Raw genomic sequence first — 11,210 nt, 5'->3', positions numbered from 1 at the left:
TCTATTTAATTTTTCAAGTTATTTAACTTGAAATCTTTTTCAAAGAATATAAATATCAAATAATAAGTTTTTATTTACTTATATTTGAATGTATCCGAATTCAAAAAAAAAAGAGAATGTATCCCAAAGAAATAATAATAATAAATACATCATCCAGACATATCCATAATTTTTTTTTAAATGTATAAATAGTGCTTCTATCCTTGTTAAAAAATTGAAAATAGAAAAATTATTATTATTTAAAAATAAATGGTATTTTTGAAAAGTTAATGAAAAATTTAGGTGACAAATCAAATAAGGAGTTTGATATATTACATTAGCTGTAACATACATCCACCCAAAAATTAGTTTCTTTAAGCCTTTAATTATTGCTGCTCAAACAATTCAGGGCTGTGGAAAATAAATTCTACGTGAGCTGTAAGTTACGGCTAATGTAACTTAGCAGCTCCCATCAAATAAAGTCTACCTTCAGACAAGACTGGTTCAATTTCTTAGTCGTGTTTCTTGTCTTAAAGCCTCAAAAACACAGACCCATTCAAACTCTAAAATCAAACACTCAAAATGTCCGCCGGAGGCTTAACGGTCGTCGACGGGACCCAGCTCCGATCACTCTCTCATCCCCTCGCCCTCCCCATCTCCGACGGCAGCACCGTCACCGGGGCTCAGCTCCTCGATTTCGCTGAAAACGAAGCATCTTCCTCTCTTTTCGGCCTCTCATTGCCTCAAAACCTCAAGTCAACCGCTCTAAAACATATTGCCGGCTCCGAAGATGACGTCACTTTCAGAATCAAGGAGTTTGATAGAGATCACGCCTCCAGGCTAGCCTCAGATTACATCACTGCCATCGCCGATGAACTCAAAGGTATGAGTTTTTTTGCTGCTAAACTGTATTTGGTTCAGTTGAAGTAATAATAAAAATTTTCTAAATTTTGATTGATTTTAAAACTGGCTGTGAATGTGTAACGTTGTTTCCTATGTGGGTTTTAAATTTAGATGATCCGCTAGTGGTGTCCGTATTGGATGGGAACACACTGAAGTTGTTTTTGGAGGATGAAGATGATTTCGCCATGTTAGCCGAAAATCTGTTCACTGATCTGGATACTGAAGATAAGGGCAAGGTTTGCAAAGGCGAGATAAGCAATGCGCTTGGTCATATGGGAGTTGAATTGGGTGTCCCTCCGTTTTCAGGTTCATTTCCTTTTCATTCTGAATTGTGATGTACATATATTGGATGTGCTAGGGTTCTTGCTTTGCTTGTATGCAGATCAGGTTCACATGTGCATTGACATCTTATATGCATCGACATCTTATATGCATTGACATCTTATACCGATACATGAGTAATTTGATCAAATGTTCTTGTTATAATGTAGTTAGTTCCAACTGCAAAATTAAGTTTTTTTTTTCTTTTTAAACTCTTGTCTATGTATCAACAAGTTGTTGGTGGAACCTAACAAGAAGTTAATGCTACGAGAAAGTGCCAATTTTTATTTTTTTTCAATATTGCTTACTTTTGCGCACCTTGTTTATGAGCTCCTTGATATCATTCAAGATTTTTGTTTAGCAAACATCAACTATAGACCTCTTGAATACGGGATGCTATGGAATAATGCATCATTTGGTTAGGATCTACTTTTGGTGATAAATTTGATAGTTGCCCTTTTTATAATGGGTGTAGATGTTTTCCCTTTCCTATTTCAGAAAAGCCCTGCTAAAAAGTGGGTTCTATCTTCTATGTTTGCTTGTAAGGTTCCTGGGGATGTACGAGAGATCTTGGATCAAGTTAAACTCCCGTTAGGGTTGTTGGGTAGGGATGGGTAGTATAAATGCTAAAAGTTTGATTCGAGGGACAATAACTATTCAGTATTTGACACAAGTGAGAACACTCTTGAGCTTTTGGTGATGGTAGTGGAGTAGATTTCCTTGTTAAGGTTGTAGGAGTTGCATCAGTTTTTGTATTCCACGTTTTCTTATGTAATTCCTAGAAGCATGACTATCACCAAATCCTTGATCCTGCGCTAAAGCGTAATTTATTTTCATCAATCACTTAGAACTGTTCTTAAGTTGATATAATTGATATGCAAATTGTCAATTCGACAGAATTTCCTCAGCTAAATGACATCTTGAAGAAACATGGAGCTGAAGGGGAGGAAGAGTTGGGCCAAGCACAATTCGCTGAATTACTGCAGCAAGTGCTACAAGATATCGCTGATGCATTGGCTGAGAAGCATATCATCATCATTCAGAACATCAAGATCATTAATGGTTCCAAGCTTCGAATGGTAATTCAGCATCTTGTTTTCCTGTGTCATTAATCATTCTCTTGTTTTGGTACTCTCGTACGAGTGATGAGAAATCATGAAGAATGATTTTTTGAATTTCTATGATACTGAAAATGGACCCCATGTTAGATTGATACAATTGCACATTTGTTCTTCCACATTGATTTATCTTTGCTCACAGTGACTAATTCTGGGTTCACTAAATATACAATTTTTTATTATTATGAATTGAAGAAATGAATGATATACTGTCAACTGGAATATTTTTAACCAAAAAAAAATTACTGCAGTATGTGTCAAGAATGATTTAGAAATTATTCGTTATGGCTATTGGAACACTGACAATTCGAGATAATCAGTTAAAGTCATTTGACATATACTAGTTGATATTACTTTGGTTTCAAGATTCTTTCTAGTTTTGAGAATGTGCAATCTTTTTAAAGAGCATTGGCCGTCATAGATACTTGGACATCATTCAGGACTTTTGAGATGTCAGAAGTTAATTCTAGCTGCCATAAGAGTACTATGAAAAGTTTCTAACATTTCTAGTCTTGATTCCTCTTTTTATTAATACTAATAACCTCTCAATGGAATATTGCAGCTTTTGGCAGATGAAAAGCAACTGAATGGTGTCATTGAGAAGATGCTAAAGGAAAAGAAAAACTTGGAGGGTGATCGAATGAGTACAACTATAATCAGGGGCTTCCTTGAGAAAAATTGGAAAGATATTGGCTTGCCGCCTTCAGAAGCCAATGAAGCAGTGGTTCTTCTTTATGATGCTGTATTTGCGGATACTGATAACAGTAAGAATGTTGTGGAAACAGAGGATGAGTTTAGGGAACATGTGAAGGACATTCTGGAGAAATTTGCAGAGCAGCTTGATGCCAACCCCGTTTATCATGATTTTGAAAATTGAGGGAAGGTAGGTATTGCCTGATTCTATGGTTGTCAGAGCTTGACCTTACAAGGTTTTACATGTTACCCGTAGATTTATGTTCATACGTACCCCTCACAGGCAAATATGAACACATGAACTTTACAATGAAGCATCAGCTTATACTAATGCTGTTACGTGATACCATATATCTATGTATCATCTATGATGCAATTTGGGACCTTTATGTGGTTGTATGCGGTACATTTAAGCTTTTTACTGTTAAGTGTTTTCGGATTAGAATGGTAGATAAGAAGCATCTTGGAGGGATTTCAGATACTAAAAGCCTATTAATGTTCAGAACAAGGGTGATATTTTTTGCATAAACCCTTTCTTGTAAGCTTATTAGGGGTGTTCAGAATCCAATCCGATCCGTTCAATCCGTCCGATCCGCAAAAATCCGATCCGTGAAAATCCAATCCGTGGATCGGATTGAATTAAAAATTTAAAAATCCGCAGTCGATAGATTGGATATGGATTTACTTCTGTAAATCTGTAAAAATTCGTGAATTTGCAAAAAAAAAAAGTATTTATTTAATTAAAAAATAGAACTCATAAATGTAGCAATGCTACTTACTAATAAATTAATTAATTAAAGTATGGTTAATTAACACAATATTATATCTTATTCGATAACAATATAAAATAAAAATAATTAAATATTTGAACAATTAAATAAGAAAATATAGCTCCTTAAACATTAAAAATTCTAAAGCAAAACAAAAACCCTAAGCCAAACAAAAGATTTTGGCATGTAACACCAAATCTCTACCCCACCGCACACACAAGCCATCACTGTTTCACTTCACCAGTTGAGATAATTAAGTTTAATTTGTTACTTTCTTTTCAAACTCTTTAAGTTTTTTAATTTCTTCCTGTTATATCCAAACTCTAAAGTTTCAACATTTAAATTCATAATTTTAGTTAATTTCCATGTATTGATCTAAACAAATGAATTTTTTTTTCAGTGTGTTATATTTTGAAATTTTAAATGTATTATTCTAGATTTATTTAAACAATTAATTCATTTAAATCTTGTTTAATTTTGAATTTTATTGGTAGTAAAATCATTTTTACATTAGATTTTTTTAATTTAATAAATTATTTTTATATTAGATTTTTAAATTTAATTACTTTGTGGATTGGACAAAATTAAAAATTTTAATTCGCAAATCAATCCGCCAAATGGTGGATTGGATATGAATTGGGTCAAATCCGCATTTGATCCGCAGACATATGGATTGGATTTGGATTGAGTTTCACTCATCCGTGAATTGGATTGGATTAAAAATTTATAATCCGTAAAATCGTGGATCGGAGTTATATTGATGTCTAATCCATAAAATCCGATCCGCGAACATCTCTAAAACTTATCTCCGAATGGTCAAAAGAGTTGATCTTCAGGTTCACTGGCAGAAACGGAACTTAGGATTTATTTAACATAATTGAATAGGTTAAAACAGTCGTGCCACAACCCTCGACACATGAACAAGGAAAACATAATCACTACTCTTGTCGAAGGATGTGGTCACCGTGTTTGTAGTAAGATTCCTTCACAATCATTGCCCCACAAGCTTTTTGTTGTTTCTCAACGGTGCCTTATGCAAAGATAAAGCCAATGCCCTTGCAAACAAGACCATGTGATCTTAAACATCCTATAAAAATTTGAACCTTGAATGTTCAACATTAATACGAACTCTTTGGAAAAATGAGTATTTCTCAAAAACAGATTTCCGTTTATTTTAAAACGTGAATTCAGAGTTTTGTAACACAATGACATTAAAAAAATATTTTAAGTCATTATAGAACATCGAGTTAATATTTTAAATGGTATAGACTAGGGATGACAATGGTATTCACAAACCCGTAAATCTGTCTAAACCCACCCACCAAAACTCGACCATTGCAAGTAATTTTGTGGGTTGCAGACAGGTTTGGTATTATAAATTGAAACTCGCACTAGATTGCGAGTGGATTTGGTATTAGCCAAATATCCGACGGATACCTGCATGGATATTCGGTAACCCGTAGATTTTTTTAATTATTTTTAATTTAATTTTAATAGAAAAATATTTAAATCTAAAAATATACTTATTGTAATTCTGATTGAATTTTTGTTAACTTAATGCATAAATTATTATATAGATATTGTAATTTTACTTATTATAATTTTGTCTGGACTATTATTCTTTAACTTAATGCATGGATTATTTCATTATTACAATTTTGTTCTTCAAATTAGTATCTAAAATGTATTGTTCTTTAGAAAATATTAATTTAATCATCATTGTAGGAATCGTGTTAGATGGGTGCTAATGGTGGCGAATAAAATCAAGATTTTCTCTTAGATCTTGTGTTGAATGATAATATGAAATGATAATTGTTATGTTGAGATACTAATTTATGATTTTTTTTTTTATGGATTTGTGTATTTTAGACTTAAATTTGAGAATTTGTGTTGGATTGATGTTGGAATTTTAATTTTCTATTTATTTTGATTAAATTTAGAATTGAGTATGTTATGTGGATTTCTAAATCGTTATTAAAAATTTACATATTGAACTTTTGTAATTTTAAATGTAAAAACTCACAAAAAATCAGCCGAATACCATCGCGAATTTGGTAATTGTCAAAACCCGCAGCAGGTGAATTTTCTTAAAAAAAATTAAAATTCACAACAGGTTACGAGTGAATTTAATAATTTAAATTTTGTGTAGGTATGAGTTTGACAATACCAAATCTACTGTGGACGATGTCTATTGTCATCTCTTATATAGACGTTTGCTCTTGATCAGAATTTTAATAAAAATACCAAATACATCTCCACTAATTGTTTGAATTACAATGACAAAACATTAGAGGGCTCACCATGTGCCACATGCCCCATAACGTCACACCAAAGCTGAATACGAAAAGGCTTTTAGGAAAGAACCAACTTGCTAGTAAGCAAGCCCCCACCGCCCGGTGGCCAGAAGCCAATCGTCGCACGCTGAGTCGCCATCGAAGTCTTTAAAAAGTAATGGCAATAAACAAAAGTGCGTGTATGTTACTACATTTAGTACTTTTTTACAGCTATTTTTTGGGCCACGTAAGAAGATGGGGTTGCCATGTTTTTTCTCAATTTGAGCCTTTTATAAATTCAGCCACGTTAGATGCCATCCCGGGATCCCCCTGCAATTTGAGCCATAGAATCTGAAATCCAAATCCAATCGTCATCAACTTTCACCATCAAGAATCATGCCACATTAATTAGTGGCACTATACTTAAAAGCACTTTTTTCCCCATAGACGAGGACATAAAAGGCTCAAAAGCACTCGAATGAGTAGAGTATCATAGATCCAGCTGTGTTTGGCATGCAAAACTATAAAAAAAGCACTTCTAGATAGTTTAAAATTGCTTTTTTAAGAGGAAGAATCACTAAAATGTATGATGAATTCAGTGTACGCAACTCAACTTCAGCAAAGCCTACGAGTAGGAGTATCATAAACCAACTGTGTTTGGCATACAAAGCTAAATAAAAGCGCTTCTAAATAGTTTAAAATCACATTTTAAACAGGAAGAATCACTCAAATGTATGATAAATGCACGCCGACTATAAGCATAAGGTAGTGGTACCATCACCAGCTTGAAACAATGGCAATTGAGCAAAGCCTAAAGGATGGAAGCTAATATCAATTCTGGAACAAACCCCACTTAGCTTCCACATTTGCAAATCAAAACCAAGGAATGCAGAATGAAGATAAGAGAGGAGTAACACCACTGTCTGGGAATATCATGAGAGAATATCCATTATGATGGATTGATGCACGACTCTAACAATGTGCAGCAGGTCTCAGTGGAGAAATTAAAACTGATGACGGATGTGATTCCAGTGAGTCACTAAACACATCTAAAATATTTCCAGTATAATCCATTACCATCAAGGGACCACAAGATCAAGAGGCCAACCATCAATCAAGATAAGCAGGTATTTCCCTGAACTATATGATGCAAGATAAGCAAAAAGCTTCTAAGTTCTATCATATAACCAGCTATCAGAGACAACTTAAGCTTTGTTAATTGTAACTATCAATCATCACCAAATATAACTTTTCAACCATGCTGTGCCATGTGCTGAGTAAAAATCAGCTTATATGTATGATATCCAGAATTCAAATGACAGTTACTGTGTTTTATAAGAAACCCACTGTGAGCAACCAAAACATAAGCAGATCACATCGGCTAAAGAAAATTCAGAAACAACTTGGAAATAAAATTGAAATTATTTTTATTTCAAACCGACAAATAATACACAAAAGGGAAATGCTCTTATATCATCCTACTGTAGCAGCCTCCACTGAAAAGCTAGGTAAAATACAATGAGCGCAAAAGCTTCTCCCAGACACTTCAGCATAGTACAGACTAGAAACCAATTTGAAGAATGGTCCAAACTCAAAGCGTTCCTAAATCTCCACACAAGTAAATTTTTAACTCATAATGATAGCTTTATATCATAAAGACAACATGGAATTATGATTGCTAGAAATAGCATAATAAAACATGGCTTTTCTGAGGGCAACTACGAGAGATGTATGGCTCAACCACTTCATTCTTTGCCATCAGCAGCACGAAGTGAGCCTAACTGAACTGGTGCTTGAGTTCCTACCACCTTCGATGATCCATAAACAGATAGGTCAATACCTTGAGTCTTCTCCTTCTCAATCTGTTCCTTGATCCAGAAATACGTAATTCTCAGCCCATCCTACAGAATATTAGGATTTTGCAGCGGTAAGAAAATAGGAAGATGCAATGCTAAATGATGTGACCGATCCAAAATGACAAAAAGACAAGTATTTAGTTCTTAATTCTTGTAGACCAAAAAACTTCCCACATTAATATTCTACTGTGTAGAAGTAACCAAAATTATACTGAACTAGAAGCAACAAAGCAATTTGCTACCAAGACGAGGAGAATTCATTAATTCAGTACCTTCAACTTCATGGATGGTGCCCAACCAAGCTTCTCTTTGATCAGTGTGTTGTCTGAATTACGACCACGGACACCCTCAGGGCCAGGAATGTGGTGGATAGGTAGCTTCTTGTCCTCAAAGCTAAGAACAATCTCAGCCATCTCGTTCATGCTAACCATCTCATCACTACCAATGTTCACTGGCTCACGGAAGTCTGACTTCGTCAATCTACAGATATTAAATTCAAAATAGTACATCAATTACAGGAGCTGAAACAGAAACTCCAAAATGAGAAAGTAGTCAAACAATCTGATTTCAATTTGAATCTCATGTTAAAACACAAAATAGATATACTTTATTATGGTCTCCATGTTAGGCTAGTACAGTGTAACGTACTAATCACAATTCCTAGCTACAACATTTTACACAAAAAAGACAACACATTAAAGCCTCTTTCCTTTCTCATTGAGAAAGAATTATTTATTTCCCACGACTTCCCAGTTGTGGTTCATGAGATAATTTAAGAAACATGGCCATCCTCCACACTCCGGTCTCTAACCACCAAGAAAGCAATCTAGAAGACACTTGCCTTTTTAACACATTTAGCGAATATTTTACCACGTTTGCATCATACATAAATCTGAGTCAACTCATGCAGTTCAACATTGTGTTGATCTCTAAAACTCGACAAATCTAGAGGAATTTTTCAGACAGGGAAACACTACAATCAATACGATCCCCTACTGCATGACACCGAGAAACCTCAACAAAGAAAATGTGAGCTTCGGACAGATTAGCAACAAAACCAGCAATTGCTAACCTGAGCACACCTTCAACACATTCATCAATGAAGGTGAAAGATCGAGTTTGAAGTCCATCTCCCCACATCTCAAACTTGTCAGTTGAAGTAAGAGCCTTTCGGCAAAAAGCAGCAGGAGCTTTTTCCCTTCCACCTATGAGAACACATAACGACAATTTAATATAACATAGAAGATGACAAAACATCCATAGATGTAAACTTCGATTTACAAAAAGAACATACCTTTCCATGTTCCAAAAGGCCCATAAATATTGTGGAATCTTCCAACACGACACTCAATTCCAAAGTCTTTCGTGTAGTGCTTACACAACTCCTCACTTGCAAGCTTCTCCAAGCCATAAGCATCTTGAGGCTAAAATCCAAGTGGAAATATGAAAAGCATTAGAGTGTCCGATATTCAAAAATAAAAAATAATAGAAGATTCCAAATTGTTAACCACTAAAAAGTAACAAACCTCAGCGGGCCAGGCATCAGACTCCTTCAAGCTTACGTTAGTTTCCAGCTGCTTAAATTCGGGATAGATGCAGGCACTAGAGGCATAGAAAAACCTCTTTACTCCACTGATCCTAGAAGCCTCAAGCATGTTGAAGCTGATCATGGTATTGTTATACATGATGACAGAGTGGTTGGACTGAATAAAGCCCATACCACCCATATCAGCAGCAAGGTTAAACACATGGTCAACCCCCTTAGTAACTTTCAAGCAATTGTCCATGACCCTAAGGTCAACAAGGTGGAATTCATGACAGAACATATCCTCAGTCATGTGCTCATTCTTCTTCCAGTCAGAAGCAATAATGTAATGGCCTTCACTCTTCAGACGCCGAGCAATGTGGGAGGCAATAAAACCACCTGCCCCAGTGACAGAAATTCGGAGCTTCTCGGAAGGCCAGTAAGGTTCCCTCTCAAGCTCCTCATAGGTGTATGCACCATAGGTTCCTTCAGTACTTCCCATTCTGCAGGATTCGAATTAGTCAGACAAAATACAAAGAGTTTATAAGCACAAGTGGATCAAGATTATTTGGTGTTTCAATCAAAGAACAAATCCAACAAGAATGATGCATGCACAAGAACCAAAAGGAATTAAAGTTTCATGCAATGGCCAAAATTAATGGAATAACGCAAAACCAACAAGAAGGCCAAAGGCAATTTTTGCAAAGAGAATTACCATTATTCATGAAATAGACTACTTAAAGAAAGTTAATACCTAATATTCATGCATATGTTAATATGCTAACATGGATAGAATAAATGCAAATCTATGAACAAATACAAATACGAAACAATCAGTTAAGTAACAAATATTTGGGAAACTATGAACAAATAAAAATCTCCCAGATTTGCAACTGTTCTACTCCTGCATCACTGTAAGTAACAACCTAGAAACAAAACAACCACACAAGAATTAAGCAAAGCAGGCAAAGAACAAAAACTACAAAGAAGAAAACAGAGGATCTCTACAAATGCAGGGCCATACTTCCTCTAAACAGACAATTTAAAACATACCCAGAAAAATTCAGGCAGCAAAATCAAAAGGAAAACATGTGGAAAGCAAATAAAAAGCCTTAAAAAAACAGAGCACTGAAACAGAGTAAGCAGAGCCAATGCCCAAGATGGGGATTTTCCTTTTTCTTTGTTACCTGAAAAACACCTGAACTTTGAGAGTTTAATGAAGAGGAGAAGATAAAGGAGGAGGAGAATGGCTGGCTTTGGAAGAATTAAAGATTGAATGGAGCGCCTATAACGCTTCACCTGCTATATATAGACTGACTAATAGACCCAGCTAGAGCTGTCAAAATAAAGCCACAGGTTTTTATTAAAAAAAAAATAGCTTTATTATTATTATTATTATTTTACTATATAATATATAATTTATTTTACTATTTTAGTCAATGTATTAGAAAAACGCTGTATCCATTTAATGATAATATTTTTACTAATCTATTTTACAGTTCAATAAATAATTCTCTTTATAACAAAACACTGTTTGATTGAGTATTTTTGAGTGGTTGATATGTCTCATTTTTTAAGTCAATGTTTATAATATTGTTATTTATATTTTGACAACAAAATTTCCGCTTTTTAAAATTTATATTATCAAACTAGGCTTTTATCATGATATATCCAAGTAAGTCATGGTGAACTTTTAAGGAATATAATCTTTATTTAAGATTTAATTACGACACTTTGAGCAAGTCTATGTTTCTATTATATTATGTGATTTA

The 11,210-nt window shown here is 34.5% G+C and overlaps 2 protein-coding genes across 2 annotated transcripts; one reads left to right on the top strand and one right to left on the bottom strand.

The window, feature by feature from the left end:
* Positions 1–415: 415 nt before the first annotated feature.
* On the top strand, positions 416–3,541 carry LOC18040380. Its single transcript, XM_006432872.2, has 4 exons — positions 416–862; positions 994–1,188; positions 2,101–2,282; positions 2,884–3,541. The coding sequence occupies exons 1-4, from the start codon at positions 562–564 to the stop codon at positions 3,196–3,198; spliced, it is 993 nt and encodes a 330-aa protein (XP_006432935.1). The 5' UTR covers positions 416–561; the 3' UTR covers positions 3,199–3,541.
* Positions 3,542–7,460: 3,919 nt separating this feature from the next.
* Positions 7,461–10,730, bottom strand: LOC18040776 (GDP-mannose 3,5-epimerase 1). Its single transcript, XM_006432870.2, has 6 exons — positions 10,626–10,730; positions 9,440–9,941; positions 9,208–9,337; positions 8,986–9,118; positions 8,186–8,393; positions 7,461–7,958 (listed from the first exon to the last, which is right to left on the bottom strand). The coding sequence occupies exons 2-6, from the start codon at positions 9,938–9,940 to the stop codon at positions 7,803–7,805; spliced, it is 1,128 nt and encodes a 375-aa protein (XP_006432933.1). The 5' UTR covers position 9,941; positions 10,626–10,730; the 3' UTR covers positions 7,461–7,802.
* Positions 10,731–11,210: the final 480 nt, after the last annotated feature.

This window comes from Citrus clementina, unplaced genomic scaffold, assembly GCF_000493195.1.
Source record: "Citrus clementina cultivar Clemenules unplaced genomic scaffold, Citrus_clementina_v1.0 scaffold_5, whole genome shotgun sequence".
Lineage (NCBI taxonomy): Eukaryota > Viridiplantae > Streptophyta > Magnoliopsida > Sapindales > Rutaceae > Citrus > Citrus x clementina.
The sequence above is the reverse complement of the archived record's forward strand: the minus strand, read 5'-3'. Positions and strand labels throughout refer to the sequence as shown.

What these genes read in the sequence shown, in the direction of transcription:
- LOC18040380 (XM_006432872.2), top strand. Translation starts at nt 562, where the DNA reads ATGTCCGCCGGAGGCTTAACGGTCGTCGACGGGACCCAGCTCCGATCA. An exon ending in CATCGCCGATGAACTCAAAG is followed by an intron (nt 863 to 993) that starts GTATGAGTTTTT and finishes TTTTAAATTTAG; the next exon opens with ATGATCCGCTAGTGGTGTCC. An exon ending in ATGGTTCCAAGCTTCGAATG is followed by an intron (nt 2,283 to 2,883) that starts GTAATTCAGCAT and finishes GGAATATTGCAG; the next exon opens with CTTTTGGCAGATGAAAAGCA.
- LOC18040776 (XM_006432870.2), bottom strand. Translation starts at nt 9,940, where the DNA reads ATGGGAAGTACTGAAGGAACCTATGGTGCATACACCTATGAGGAGCTT. An exon ending in CTGATGCCTGGCCCGCTGAG is followed by an intron (nt 9,338 to 9,439) that starts GTTTGTTACTTT and finishes CTTGGATTTTAG; the next exon opens with CCTCAAGATGCTTATGGCTT. An exon ending in TGTGTTGAAGGTGTGCTCAG is followed by an intron (nt 8,394 to 8,985) that starts GTTAGCAATTGC and finishes TAATATCTGTAG; the next exon opens with ATTGACGAAGTCAGACTTCC.